This window comes from Microcaecilia unicolor, chromosome 3 (assembly GCF_901765095.1).
Source record: "Microcaecilia unicolor chromosome 3, aMicUni1.1, whole genome shotgun sequence".
NCBI lineage: Eukaryota > Metazoa > Chordata > Amphibia > Gymnophiona > Siphonopidae > Microcaecilia > Microcaecilia unicolor.
Window position 1 is genome coordinate 88279131 of NC_044033.1, and position 15493 is coordinate 88294623.

At 46.1% G+C, this 15493-nt stretch overlaps 1 protein-coding gene across 1 annotated transcript in view; it reads left to right on the forward strand.

Moving 5' to 3' along the window:
• WDPCP (WD repeat containing planar cell polarity effector) overlaps window positions 1–15493 on the forward strand; it is an 846895-nt gene that overhangs the window by 537795 nt on the left and 293607 nt on the right. Inside the window, exon 14 of the mRNA XM_030196158.1 lies at window positions 4739–4862. Within this exon, the coding sequence (XP_030052018.1) occupies window positions 4739–4862 (124 nt within the window). The remainder of the gene's footprint in view (window positions 1–4738; window positions 4863–15493) is intronic.

Sequence of the window (15493 nt, forward strand, 5' to 3'; positions counted from 1 at the left end):
ACAAATCGAGAGATGAGCGTCCTTCTCCCAGGGTCGCCCAAATCGGCATAAACGAAAGTTGATTTTGGGCGTCCCCAACTGCTTTCCATCGCGGGGATGACCAAAGTTCCCGGGGGCGTGTGGGAAGCATAGCGAAGGCGGGACTGGGGCATGCTTAACACGTAGGCGTTCTCGGCCGATAATGGAAAAAAGAATGGCGTCCCTGACGAGCACTTGGCTGACTTTACTTGGTCCATTTTTTCTTGCGACCAAGCCACATCTCTAAGGTTGACCTAAATGTTAAGATTTGGGCGTCCCCGACCGTATTGTCGAAACGAAAGATGGCCGCCCATCTGATCTGATGAAGAAGGGCTACCTTCGAAAGTTAATCAAAAAATGTGTTATGTCCAATAAAAAAGGTATCATCTTATTTTCTTTTCCATGTTTTATTTTGTTCTATTTCTATTGATTACCTTTAAAAGTGGACTAACATGGCTACCACGTCTCTCTACTCAAAACGTTTTCCATTCTACAAGGGTGTTCACTATAGTCAACAATCTAATTCAGTAAGCCACACCACCAGGCAGACTGGGCATCTGCTTACGGTGGTGCAATTTTTTTTGTTGGGGGGGGGGGGGGGGAGAGGCAGAACCAGCACAGCAATTAGTGTCACTATCCAGAGTCAGCCTGGTTGAGGCCTGCTGCATCCCATCGCTTCCAAAACAGGAAGCTCAGATCAGCAGGACACAGCATGCATAGATGCTCAAGACCCCACACCGGCCACACTAACTGTAGTTTAGAGCCATGGGCCTGGATGGTCTTTGCAATGGCAGTGACACAGCAGTAGCAACCAGGAGAGATCAGGGTCTGCCCAGTAAGGGAAAAGGAAGGGAGGTGCTGGAGAGGGAAGGGAAGAAGCTGGATATCTGAGGGAGAGGGAAGAGGAGAGGCTCAACATGGGTGGAGAAGGTGAGAAGTGGGCTTGGATGGGGTAGGGAAGGAACAATGTGGATACTGGGGGAATAAGGAAGCAGTGATATGGACACACATGTGGTAGGGGAGGGGAGGGCCTTGAGCTGCACCTGAAGGGTGCACAGCCATATGTTTGCCTAGGGAGTCAGGTACCCTTGGGCTGGCTGGTCCCTTAGGTCAGAAAGGTTAGAAAAGTTGCATACACACCTAGGAACTGCCTGCACAAAAGTTTTGCTGTCTTTCTTTATTGTGATCATAGACTATACTGTACAAATCTTGGCAAGGCTGAAAACTTGCGCACAAAATTCTTTTCATATCCACATGGGTCAGCAAAAGTTAGAGAGAACATTGTCTGTGACTAACAGAAGTGCTTCCACAGGAGTATGCTGTATAGGAAGATATGCATATGCTCAAATAATATAACAGCCTGCGCTGTGGGTGCTGAGCACCTCCAATACTGAGTAAGCTCCTTTACTGTGTTAAGGAACTGGTCATTTCTATTGTGTGTGAAACCCCCAATCATTTTGAAATGAGGAGGTAGACAGGTACTGGGGGTACCTCAAGGTAGATACCATCATCACTGCGGTTACCTATGTCCTGAAAAACTTTTTCTAGTTGTTTCTGAGCTCTGAGGCCCTCATGATCAAAAGCAAACTCCGGCACTAGAGGCTGTTAACGCCATACTAGCGCCGGAGTTTGCTGCCGACCCATGATCAGAGCCCTCGAGCGCCTGAAACAACGCACTCGAGGGCTCTTAGCGCAAGTAGCATGCAAATGCATGCTAATCAGCGCTTAACACATTCATCCCCAATGATCAGCGGCCAGCGCGCCAAAGATTGGTTTGCAGGCTGCGGCAAAATCAACGCCAGCTCTGAGCTGGCGTTAGACTTTGCAGATCATTGGGGAGGAATGGTGAGCCCTGTCCAGCATGCAGTTGCATGCTGGCAGGCCCCCGTTCCCCCCCAAAGCAAACGCAAACGGGGAGTGGAGGTCCGGTGGACCTCCGGTCCCCCCAACGATCCGACCCCCTCCATGCCCAGGGAGCGCTGGAGATCGGGTGGGTCTCCAGCCCCCCCCCACCCCGAACCCCCATAAATTGTGGTGGCCGCCGTCTGGCCAAACGCTGTCCCACCCTCCCACTCAGCGACGGGGGGACTGGAGGTTCGGTGGGTCTCCAGCCCCCCAAACCCCCATAAATCGTGGTGGCCGCCTCCGGCCAAAAGCTAACACACCCTGTTATCCATCGACGGGGGGGTGGGGGCTGGAGGTCCGGTGGACCTCCAGCCCATCCCAACTCCCCCCCCCAGCATTCTGCATTGAATCCCTGGTGGTCTGTGGCCGCCCCCCTACCTTTTTGTTGGAGGAGGGACGCAGCCTGCCTGCCTCCCTCCTCTTCCTGTCGACGCCGCTGAAAAATGGCGGCGCCCAGCCCCGCCCATTGCATCCTGGGATGCGCTGGGCAGGGCTACAGACCATGTAAGGGAGCGATTCCCTTACATGGTCTGTAGCCCCGCCCATTGCATCCTGGGATGCACTGGGCGGGGCTACAGACCATGTAAGGGAATCGCTCCCTTACATGGTCTGTAGCCCCGCCCAGCGCATCCCAGGATGCAATGGGCGGGGCTGGGCGCCGCCATTTTTCAGCGGCGTCGACAGGAAGAGGAGGGAGGCAGGCAGGCTGCGTCCCTCCTCCAACAAAAGGTGGGGGGGGGCGGCCGGGAGGGATGGAGGGTGACCACGGACCACCAGGGATTCAATGCAGAACGCTGGGGGGGGGAGGAGTTGGGGTCCACCCCCCCCCCCCCGTCGATGGATAACAGGGTGTGTTAGCTTTTACCCGGAGGCGGCCACCACGATTTATGGGGGTTTGGTGGGGGGGACTGGAAACCCACCGGATCTCCAGCCCTCCCTGGGCATGGAGGGGGTCGCTGGGTGGGAGAGGGTTTGGCCGGCGGCGGGGGCCTCAACGTTTTCTGGGGGTTTGTGGGGGGGCTGGAGACAACCTCGTTGTTCAGCCCTGGCAGGCTGTTTGACAGGTTTGGGCTTTTGACAGCCCAGACCTGTCAAACAATTGCGGGAGGATTGTGCTGAGCGCATGCTCAGGCGCAATTCTCCCGCACTTCAACATAATAATCAACGATAATAGCGCTGCTTAGATTTGCATGCATTATCTTTGATCATCGATGCAGAAAAGCCCTGCGCTGTCCCGGCGCCATTTTTAGGGTGCTGTTTGGAACAGCGCAGGGCTTTTGATCATGAGGGCCTGAGAGAGCTGCTCACCCTGGTACTGTCAGATGACATCATCATTCTCTCTTTTCTCTTGCTGTCTGCAGAGATCACCTAGTGCACTTTACTGCGGCATCTACTCTTGTACATCAGGTAGCAGCATGTTTTCCTCATGTTGCTTGCAAGGGGAATTATAGGATGCTTTTATATGCAGGATTATTATAGATGACTCTGAAAAATATGAAATTCATGGTAATTTGTTTTCTTTTTATTAATGGAACCCAGTGAAGCCTTTTATTTGTAGGGATGTGGCAGTTATCCTTGAGATCTTTCTGCCTTCAGCATCAAGCTGAGCTTTCTAATGAATCTGTAACTGTTAGGACCAGCTCTTACTTCATGTAGGTTGGAATATTTCAGGAGGACAGAACATGCTGTCAAGAAAACAGCAATGGCAAGAAAGCAAGGCTGGTTTGCACAATTACATTTTTGTATTCAGTTTTAATCTAAATGAACTGCTGTTTTGAACAACGTATAGTTTCAAGTTCATCTTATCTTGCTGTTTATATGTAAGAAATCAAAAAGCCTAATTTCCTGACCTGTTTGGCTTTAAGTGTTAGTGTTCCTATTAAAACATTTTGTAGTGCTATTAAATTGAAAGAAAAATGCAATTTATTAACTTAGATTAAAATTAAAGGATTATCAGTAACTGTAGATGACCAACATATTTGAAATGATGCCAGCTATAAAAACTCTGAAACTCCAGTTTAGGAGGTGGTGAGATTATTAAGTAGTGTATTGGCTTCAATAATGCTAATTATAGGGAGAGCATTTCTGCATATAACGCAGAAATGGGAACGTATAAAAATTATACAAAACTTTACCTGGACTAAGCAGAGGTTTGTATTTATGCACATATTTCAGAAAATAAGCATGTTTAATCATAAAATAATCCATTAAATTTGTATGTGCCAGACAACAAGTCCAAATTTAAGCACATAGATCCTCTGGGGTAATTTTCAAAATGGAAGTATATGCATACTCTCATTTTGAAAATTTGCCAGTACCCACAGAGGGAAACGTATGTACATATTATTTATGGGTGCACTCAGTTATGAAATTACCCCCTAATTAAGAAAGTCTCCGTGTTTATGTAGCTATTTCATTTTTTAATTAGGTGAAGGTCCCAAGCAGGAGTAAGATGGTGGTTTTCCTTTGTTTGGCAGTGAGGTGTGAAACTGTAGTTAATTAACTAGTATACTTTTACTGGGAAATCTTGTCCAAACAGTTTCAGCATGATGAATCACTTTTTTAAATAATACACTTATAGCTAAAGCTTGGTTTATCATCAAATTTCTTTTTCACCCATGTTGCCCTTTTGTTATGCATTCTTACTGGTGGCTTTGCCTAAAGTGAAAGTTTGTACATAGATTTGTCATATTTTTTATTTAATCTTTCCTGCATGAAGCTCACATTGAATCTATGTTGGCAAAAAAACATGAGCAGCTTGTTGTTACTGAAGCAGTTTTGTCTTGTTTATTGCTGTTGTATTTGAACTCCACAGCTCAGCTTGAGGCAAGCCTTGGAACCTTTTACGTTCCCATAAGACCGCTCTCCGATACTACTGTGTTGGAATATAGAGACCCAATCAGCCGATATGCAAGACGATTCTTCCACCACTTGCTCAGGTGAATGATACCTTCAGTTTATTAAGGAGCCCTTTTACTAAGTTTTGTAGCTAAAACTGGGTTTACTGCACGGCTGTCTCCTGTGTTAAAAAGGCAACTGGTGTGGTAAAAATTCTGCGTTAGCTGTTTAACGTGGAGGTAGGCCGGGCCTGAGCATGATATGGGCGGATTCAGGTGTAGCTGGCTGTGACAGGTCAGTAATGCGTTCTAGCTGTCACTACTGCCGATAGTGTAGCTTAACTTATCGTCACCTCTAGAGGGGACTGTAAGTGCAGCTGAATTACCGGCAGTCTGGTAGCAGAGCATTGGCACAGGAGTTGCGGCAATGGTGTTATCACCTTTCGTATCCCTCCTCGCGATCCCTTCCCCCTACCATCAAACTGTCCAAGGCCATAATAGCACCAGATTATCTGCCCCCCCCCCCTGCACCTCCAATCCCCATCAGCATGGTTCCTCACCTTAAATCCCCTTCAGCAGGCCCCCGTGTACCTCTGAACCCCTTCAGCAAGCTCCTCCAACAACCCAACAACCCCCAACACACAAACCCCACCTCTTCAGGGTCATTGTAACAAAGTAAATGGCGGCAGATAAAGACCTGTATGGTCCATCCAGTCTGTCCAACAATATAAACTCATTACATATGGTATGAAGTGTTACATCATATGTATACCTGTTCTTGATTTATCCTTGCCATTTTTAGGGCATAGACCCTCAAAGTGTGCCTGGCACTGGCCTTGTTCTAAAATTTCTGAAGTTGTTGTCAAAGCACCAAAAAGCTCCACTCTGAACCATCCAAATATACTCAGCCTCCATCAGGGCATAGACCTTAGAAATCAGGCCTACCTAATCCCCCCTAAGCTTCTTTGAATCCGATCTTTCTTAACAGGATTCCTTTTGTGTTTGTTCCACACATTTTTGCATTCCATTACCGTTGGTGCCATTTTGGATTCCAGCACCTTCCCTGGTGGCAGCAAAGAGGATTGCTGCCACATGGAAGATGACTGGCCACCAATGAGGATCCCTAGGGTGAGTCCCAAGAGTGGGGAATGGGAGGTTGGGGAAGGATAGGCCTGGGGGGGGGGGGGGGGGGCTTTTTAAAAAGGGTGCAGAATTTGTGTGTCAGGGGTCTAGGTTGTTGTGGCAGGTCTCCTGAAGGGGATCGGAGGTGCAGAGGGGAGAGGATCTGGTGCTATTGTGGCTTTGGACAGTGTGATGGGGAGGAGGGGGAGAACAGCACTGCTGTGCCAGAGCACTTTATTTCCAGCTGGCCCTGCACCGCATTACATGCAGAGGTGGGTAGTGTGGTTGCTCCCACGCTATCTGCATTTGCATGTAATGCAGTGCCCTGCGGTGCAGTAAGCATCTGCCCAGTGCTTTAAATATAGGGCAAATGCTGACCACTCTCCCTGCATTTACTCCATTAATGTTTGCTTTAAAATGTGCGGTAACTGCAAAACCTACCAAACTTTACTAAAAGGGCCCTTATATTTGTGGTACTCATTGAGGACTGCTTTCCTTATTTAAAAGTTTCTTTTATGTGGTAAAAGGTTTCAAAACTGAAACAAAAATGCTTGGTTGTTTATTCAGCTAGTAGTTAATTTCTTCTACATGTGACTGAATGCTTTTCCATCATCACTGTACTTGAATAATTAGCAGCTTTTCTGTTTAGGAGTCCTTGTAGTAAGGTATGTTAACAGATTTAGTGTTCGCTAAATGATAAGACACCCATAGGAATATAATGGGTGTATTATCATTTTTATAGCAAAGAATAAGCCTTTAATAGACCAACAGTTTAGACTGTTAGAAAAAAAAAGCATTGCTTTAGAATATTTAATTAGAGTTTTATGCTTCTTGCTATATCTTTATGTTTTCTTTATTCAGAAAGACTTCTAGTTGTACACCTTTACTACTAACTTTACTACTAACACAATATCCTGCGTTCTGATTGTAACTGTTATTACACTATTTTACACTGTAATTGCAGAAGGAGAACATCCGATATTAAACTGCGTATACATACAGACAGACAGAAAAACACTTCTGGAATTCAAAATAAAATGTTGGCTACCGACAAAATCTGGATAAAATGGACGCTTACATAATCTATAATCACAGAGATCAATTAATCTATAATTACAGAGATCAATTTGTCAGGAAACTTGCATTGAAACTTTAAAATGATTAAAGAATCAACATAGAAGATTTTTTTAGGACATAAATCAGCCCTTTAGGCTTAAATGGTGGATATGCAGTCTGGCAATCAGTGTTTCATTCCTTTTGCGCTCCCTGCCAAGATAAAGTTTTGATGATTAACAGCTGAATTTTAAGATGCAATATAATTTTGCAATACATTTCTCAAATTCAGATTCTGGATGCTCCTTCATAGAGTTAGTCTCAATATTTTTGAAGTGTATTTGGTTAAAATGTGGTATCTTCTGGTTCAGAATTATAATATAGCATATTTCATAGTAAATAGAGAATACATATGAGTTCATCTTGTTGGGCAGACTGGATGGACCATGCAGGTCTTTTTCTGCCGTCATCTACTATGTTACTATGTATGTTACATAGTTATTATTTAGATTTCTATTGCATTCTTGAAAATTAATTAAAAGTGAAGACATCACAATGACTGTAGTGCTGCCCTGCATGTAAACAGAGGTCATTTCTTAAGATGGCACCAAGCATTTTGAGTCTGCTAGGGCTGAGAGCACTGTGGCACGTATGCTTGTATCCTTACCAATGCTCAGGGCCGGTCTTAGCAAGTGCGGGGCCCTATGCAGACCAATTTGGTGGGGCCCCATTCTAGCCCTGCCCCACTGTAGCCCCACCCCCACCCTAGCTCCACCCCCACTCTAGCTCCACCCCATTGATAAGATTATTCCATTTTTAGAACATTTTTTTATTTATGAAATTTCAAATAAAGACAAATGAAGCTAAACGTACAAAAAAACTGATTGAAATAATAAGCACAATGCTATCATGAAACCTCCCCAGAAATTATTCAGTTCAAGTCCACTACAATTAGTAGTTCCAATTCTCATAACAAAGGAGAATAAAGGAAAAATATTAAGAAAAGATTCAGTACTTTCAAATTCTCCTATTACTCTGTAACCCATATATGCAATAAAATGAAATGAAAGGATATACAATAAAATAAAGTGAAGAGTAAAATATAATGTACAATATAAAAATATATAGACCACCAAGGTATTAAAATTGTTTTAAAATATATACCACAACTCTCTGACTCAAGAAGACTCCGACTCTGTCTGTCATCCATAATTGTCTGACAACACACAGAAAAAAAATAAGTAAAAATAAAATAGACACAATTAATACCTTATACACCAATATACCAGCCATATGGAAAATGCAGACCGTCAACAATATGAAGCTAGCAAGGGATCATAATACCACAATTCTCATGCAGAGCCACAAAACACCCTTTTAGAGGTAGTGTGTCATGATTTAGGCTCTACACCCTTTCTGATGTTTGGTGCCACCTTAGTAAGGCCAACACACAATCTCTCCACTGCAAAACACTATACACAAACGTGTGCAAAAACACACTCATAACCTTAACAAACCATAAACAGCACTAATTCCAAACACAGGACGAGCTACAACCTTATGCGTGGCGTGGAAAGGCAACTGTAATTACACCGGGCTCTAAAACACCAGTGCACAACCTAGTGAAAAAAAACAAACAAACAAAAAGGGCTGCAAACTATACGCTAGCAGAATACTGCACCTTCCTTGATCACACCTGAAAAACACATGAAGGCAAAATACTGAACTGGAAAGTTACCTCAAGAAGTCAGACTCAGCATGCAGCAATACTACAAAAATTGAAACTTACATGAAAAATATCACAGATGCACATTTCCAAAAACGGACATATTCCAATTAATAAATCCTGAATAAAATAGTTTTTTCTACCTTTGTTGTCTGGTGACTTTGTTTTTCTGATCATGCTGGCTCAGTATCCAATTGTGCTGCTATCTGTCCTCTTAACTCTGTTTCCAGGGCTTCTTTTCCATTTATTTCTTTACTTTCCGCCTTTCTTCTTCATTTCTTGCCCTTCATCCGAAAGTAAAAGCTGGGTCCTCCGCAGACTTGACTGTCCAGTGGATCCAGCTTCTGCCTATTTTTTATATCCATGTGCACTTCTACTCCTCTCTTCCTTTTCCCTCACCTCATCTCCTTCCTCACTCTTCCCTTGCCTCCATCCATGTCCAGCATTTCTTCTCTTTCCTCCATCCACCCATGTCCAGCGACCCTCCTGTCCCCCCCTGCCATCCATCTATGTCCAGCAACCCCCCTGTCCCCTCTGCCCTCCCTGCCATCCACCTATGTCCAGAAACCCCCCTCCCCTGCCATCTACCCATGTCCAGCGACCCTCCTGTCCTCCCTGCTCTCCCCTGCCCTCCACCTACAGTGGTGGAAATAAGTATTTGATCCCTTGCTGATTTTGTAAGTTTGCCCACTGACAAAGACATGAGCAGCCCATAATTGAAGGGTAGGTTATTGGTAACAGTGAGAGATAGCACATCACAAATTAAATCTGGAAAATCACATTGTGGAAAGTATATGAATTTATTTGCATTCTGCAGAGGGAAATAAGTATTTAATCCCTCTGGCAAACAAGACCTAATACTTGGTGGCAAAACCCTTGTTGGCAAGCACAGTGGTCAGACGTCTTCTGTAGTTGATGATGAGGTTTGCACACATGTCAGGAGGAATTTTGGTCCACTCCTCTTTGCAGATCATCTCTAAATCATTAAGAGTTCTGGGCTGTCGCTTGGCAACTCGCAGCTTCAGCTCCCTCCATAAGTTTTCAATGGGATTAAGGTCTGGTGACTGGCTAGGCCACTCCATGACCCTAATGTGCTTCTTCCTGAGCCACTCCTTTGTTGCCTTGGCTGTATGTTTTGGGTCATTGTCGTGCTGGAAGACCCAGCCACGACCCATTTTTAAGGCCCTGGCGGAGGGAAGGAGGTTGTCACTCAGAATTGTACGGTACATGGCCCCATCCATTCTCCCATTGATGCGGTGAAGTAGTCCTGTGCCCTTAGCAGAGAAACACCCCCAAAACATAACATTTCCACCTCCATGCTTGACAGTGGGGACGGTGTTCTTTGGGTCATAGGCAGCATTTCTCTTCCTCCAAACACGGCGAGTTGAGTTCATGCCAAAGAGCTCAATTTTTGTCTCATCTGACCACAGCACCTTCTCCCAATCACTCTCGGCATCATCCAGGTGTTCACTGGCAAACTTCAGACGGGCCGTCACATGTGCCTTCCGGAGCAGGGGGACCTTGCGGGCACTGCAGGATTGCAATCCGTTATGTCGTAATGTGTTACCAATGGTTTTCGTGGTGACAGTGGTCCCAGCTGCCTTGAGATCATTGACAAGTTACCCCCTTGTAGTTGTAGGCTGATTTCTAACCTTCCTCATGATCAAGGATACCCCACGAGGTGAGATTTTGCGTGGAGCCCCAGATCTTTGTCGATTGACAGTCATTTTGTACTTCTTCCATTTTCTTACTATGGCACCAACAGTTGTCTCCTTCTCGCCCAGCGTCTTACTGATGGTTTTGTAGCCCATTCCAGCCTTGTGCAGGTGTATGATCTTGTCCCTGACATCCTTAGACAGCTCCTTGCTCTTGGCCATTTTGTAGAGGTTAGAGTCTGACTGATTCACTGAGTCTGTGGACAGGTGTCTTTCATACAGGTGACCATTGCCGACAGCTGTCTGTCATGCAGGTAACGAGTTGATTTGGAGCATCTACCTGGTCTGTAGGGGCCAGATCTCTTACTGGTTGGTGGGGGATCAAATACTTATTTCCCTCTGCAGAATGCAAATAAATTCATATACTTTCCACAATGTGATTTTCCGGATTTAATTTGTGATGTGCTATCTCTCACTGTTACCAATAACCTACCCTTCAATTATGGGCTGCTCATGTCTTTGTCAGTGGGCAAACTTACAAAATCAGCAAGGGATCAAATACTTATTTCCACCACTGTATGTCCAGAACCCCCCCTCCATCCACCCATGTCCAGCGACCCTCCTGTCCCCCCTGCCCTCCCCTGCCAACTGCCATCCACCTATGTCCAGAAACCCCCCTCCCCTGCCATCCACCCATGTCCAGCGACCCTCCTGTCCTCCCTTGCCATCCGCCTATGTCCAGAAACCACCCTCACCTCCATCACCCATGTCCAGCAACCCTCCTGTCCCCCCTGCCAACTGCCATCCACCTATGTCCAGAAACCCCCCTCCCCTGCCATCTACCCATGTCCGGCGACCCTCCTGTCCTCCCTGCCCTCCCCTGCCATCCACCTATGTCCAGAAACCCCCCTCCCCTCCATCCACCCATGTCCAGCGACCCTCCTGTCCCCCCTGCCCTCCCCTGCCAACTGCCATCCACCTATGTCCAGAAACCCCCCTCCCCTGCCATCCACCCATGTACAGCGACCCTCCTGTCCCCCCTGCCCTCCACCCATGTCCAGTGACGCGACTCTCCTCCTTCCCCTGCTCCCCCTCCCTCCAGCCACCTGAGCCCCCCTCCCGTCTGAGCCCCCCCCCAACCCGCCAAACGACCCTCTTCTGCCACCCGACCCGGCCGGCACCTCACCTGACCCAGCATTTAAAAAAAAATCTCCAAGCGGTGGTGCCTGCGTCTGAGTAAAAGAAGAAAAACCGCTTCGAAGTTCGTCCGTCAGCCGGCCTTCCTTCATGTCCCGCCCTCTGATGTAACTTCCGCAAGGGCGGGACATGAGGGAAGGCCGGCCGACGGACGAACTTCGAAGCGGTTTTTCTTCTTTTACTCAGACGCAGGCACCGCCGCTTGGAGATTTTTTTAAAATGCTGGGTCAGGTGAGGTGCCGGCCGGGTCAGGTGGCAGAAGAGGGTCGTTTGGCGGGTCGGGGAGAGAGGGGGCTCAGACAGGAGGGGGGCTCAGGTGGCTGAAGGGAGGGGGAGCAGGGGAACGAGGAGAGTCGCGTCGTTGGACATGGGTGGAGGGCAGGCGAGCAGTGGCGGTCTGGTGGCGAGGCAGAGTTGAGGTGTGCCGCGTGGGGCCCCCTTAGGCGCGGGGCCCTATGCGGCCGCCTCGATCGCCTCTGCCTAAGACCGGCCCTGCCAATGCTGGACCTTGTTCAGGCTCCGGCTTTGAATACCCAGGTATGTGCAGTCATCTGGAAGGTAGCCAGGCAGTGGCCAATATTCAGACGAGTGCCTGGTTAGCTCGGCAGATGTGTGCTGCCCTAACTTTCCCCCTGTGTACTAAGCCACAAGCATATTCTATATCAGTGTGCATAGATTTTAGACAGGCCCATGACATGCCCTTTCCACACCCATGGTCACTCTCCTTCTTGGTTCTGCTCTTAGAACTGATGTGCAGATCTTTACAGAATGTGCTAAACAAATTCATAAAATTCTAATTAATGCCAATTAGTGCCAATTACCTGTGAAGTGGCAGTTATAGGTGCTGATTGGCTTGTGCGTGCAAATCAGAATATGACCTGATTTGCATGCACAACTCCGGTCACACTATAAAGAAACCAGGGGATCGTTCTTACGCATAAATTTATGCACACAGTTCACTCCTCCTGAGAAATTATCTGTTTTCATTTTAGTGGCAAGCACTGTGGCTTGGCGCTTGATACCTTTTGTTGAAATTGACCTGTTGCTGTCCCTTTGTGCCAGTACCCATTCTTTTCAATTGGCTTCAATAACTAACCGTTTTGGCAGTGTACTTCGGTGAGCACGCTTCCTCGGATTCAGCTTCTTGATTTCAGCTTCTTCTTTTCTCCAGCATCAGATTCATGTCTCAACTACTGAAAACACTTAATTTCCTTGAACTTTGGTATATTGAATCGCTGTGACTTTAAAATCTGCTGTGTATGACTTTTGTTTTGGCATCTCCAAGTACAGTGCAAATTTAGAGGCCGATACTCAAAGCTATGGTAAGCGTGACTCTTGTGTGCATGCCCAGACAAAAACGGAAATGTCAGCATTCATCGGTACCTATTCTGCGCCTAAATACTGATGTACTTTCACTTTCAGGTTTGTTTGGACATGTGCACATATTTGTTGCTTACTATCAATGTTTAAAGCTTGCGTGGACTTATTGGCCTCATTAACATCCATTTAAATATATTTCAATACAATTTGCAGCCATCTGTATTGCGCAAGTTGACACCCGAGGTGCGGCTTATGTAAAGACATATTTACTGGACTGGGAGGCAGAAATTTCACCAAGGTGTGTAATATTTGTGTGCAGCTCATATGTGCAAAAATATGATAGTAAAATACTTCTCTACTTTGATATTTCAGGACTAGAGTATCTTTGTAAAAGCTAGAAGCACTAGTGAGAGCATTCATAATTCATTGCTGCCCTGAAACATCGTAAAAAGAATAACGTGCTGTCATTTATGAGTTTTGAAGCTTTTGCTCATATATCATGGAAATATTTCTTCTCTTTACTAGAGAAGTTTGGTTTTGAAGAGTAAAATGGTTAAGAAATCTTACTTATCATTCTCTGAAAGCCACAATGCAAGCAAAAAGGGACATGTCAAGGTTGCCTCTTATCTCTTATCTCATTCATTCTCACACTTTAATTGGAGCCATTCATAATAATAAACAAAATCAAGGGATAGAGATACCTCAGTCTGAATTCAAAATTGCAGTCAGCGTTTACAGATGACATTCATATACATATTCAGTCCATCCAATCTTCCTTTTAACACATTTTAGAGGAATTTCAATCTTATGGCTCATTTTCAATATTTAACATAAATATAGATAAATGTCACATCTTAAATGTTGCAAGTGAATTAAAAGCTGTATACCTTTTACATTTAAATGGCCGTTTTACTAAAGGGCTTTAAGCAACGTGCGATTATTGCACGGAAACAGGATACTGCACATCCAGTGTTAAGGCGTTTTGCGGTAGTTTGCCTGTATCCACAGATTAAACTGTATGTTACTGAATTTTTCACCGTTTTTGTCAGGGGGCATGGCATGGTTAGGGAGTGGACATGAAAGCATTAGCCAGCTATCACATTATACTTACCGTACACTAACTGTTTAATGCAGCGTTAACATGGAAACACTTACACCACCTCCTAAATAGGAGGCACTAAGGGCCAGATTTATTAAATAGTGCTCATATTTAGGCACCTGGAAAAATCCGTGCTAAGTGCTATTCCATAAAGGGTGCTCTGGACTGAGTTCCTTTTCTAGAGCAGGGCTTAGCACGGATTCTTGCGCCCTACTTTGGGCGGGAGGATTTACACTTGCTGCATCCTGGTGTAAATCCTGGCGCCCAAATTGGAACACGTAACCCCGGTATTCTATAACACCACGCCATAGTTTTTGGAATGCTCCTGACCCGCCCATGCCCCTCCTATGGTCACACCCCCCCTTTTGGGTTGTACTCAAGACACTTGGGGCACGCAGCATTATACAGTAGCATGTAGGCAGATCCACGTGTAAGCCCAAAATAGTGCCAATTAATGCCACTAATTGATTGTTATCCAAATATTTCAAAAAGCACCACAATATTTTATAAGTATAGAAGGGAGCTCATAGAATATAGGTAAAAAATGCTCAGCTTCAATATAGGTAAAAAATGCTCAGCTTCAATATAGAAATACATACTGTGATTACGAACTCAGGAAACTATGATGATATAGATACTAATTGATTGTTAGCAGCTTATTAACTAATTAGTTTGTACTTGGATCTGCCTCCAAATTTGGGTGACCTTTACAGAATCCGAGGATAAATGCTTCCACATGTTTTAATCTGAATGTTAACGCATGACCTGCAATAAAAAAAATTCTGGAAATGCCCCTTCTTGATGCAGCATTAGTTTTAGGCTTGCCGCATGCTAATTCAGTGTTAGAGCGCATTCTCCGAGGACAAGCAGGCTGCTTGTTCTCACTGATAGGGTGACGTCCACGGCAGCCCCTCCAATCGGAATCTTCACTAGCAAAGTCCTTTGCTAGCTCTCGCGCGCACCACGCATGCGCGGCCGTCTTCCCGCCCGAAACCGGCTCGAGCCGGCCAGTCTTCTTTCGTCCGCACTCGATACGGCTGTGTTTTTCGCCGTGTCGAGCCCCGGAGAGTCGACCTCGCGCGTCCTTTGTCTAATCGACGTGTTTTTTCTTCGGAAAATATTTGATTTCGTTCGGGAAGTGCTCCGCAAACCCCCTTGGGTTTCGTTTGCCCCTACCCGTATTTCCAGTCTTTGCCCCGGTAAGTTTTCTTTCGTCGTCGGGGTAGGCCTCTTTTCGGCCTCGGTCGAGATTTTTCTCTCTCAAAGTTTTGGTGCTCATTTTCGTCATTTCGGATTTTGATTTCGCCGGCGTGATTTTTCCGCCCATGACATCGAAGCCTTCCAGCGGCTTCAAGAAGTGCACCCAGTGCGCCCGGGTTATCTCGCTCACTGACAGGCACGCGTCGTGTCTTCAGTGTCTGGGGGCCGAGCACCGCCCTCAGGCCTGTAGTCTGTGTTCCCTTTTGCAAAGGCGGACTCAGGTAGCGAGATTGGCCCAGTGGAACGTTTTGTTCTCGGGCTCTTCGTCGGCATCGGCACCGGGGGTATCGTGTGCATCGAC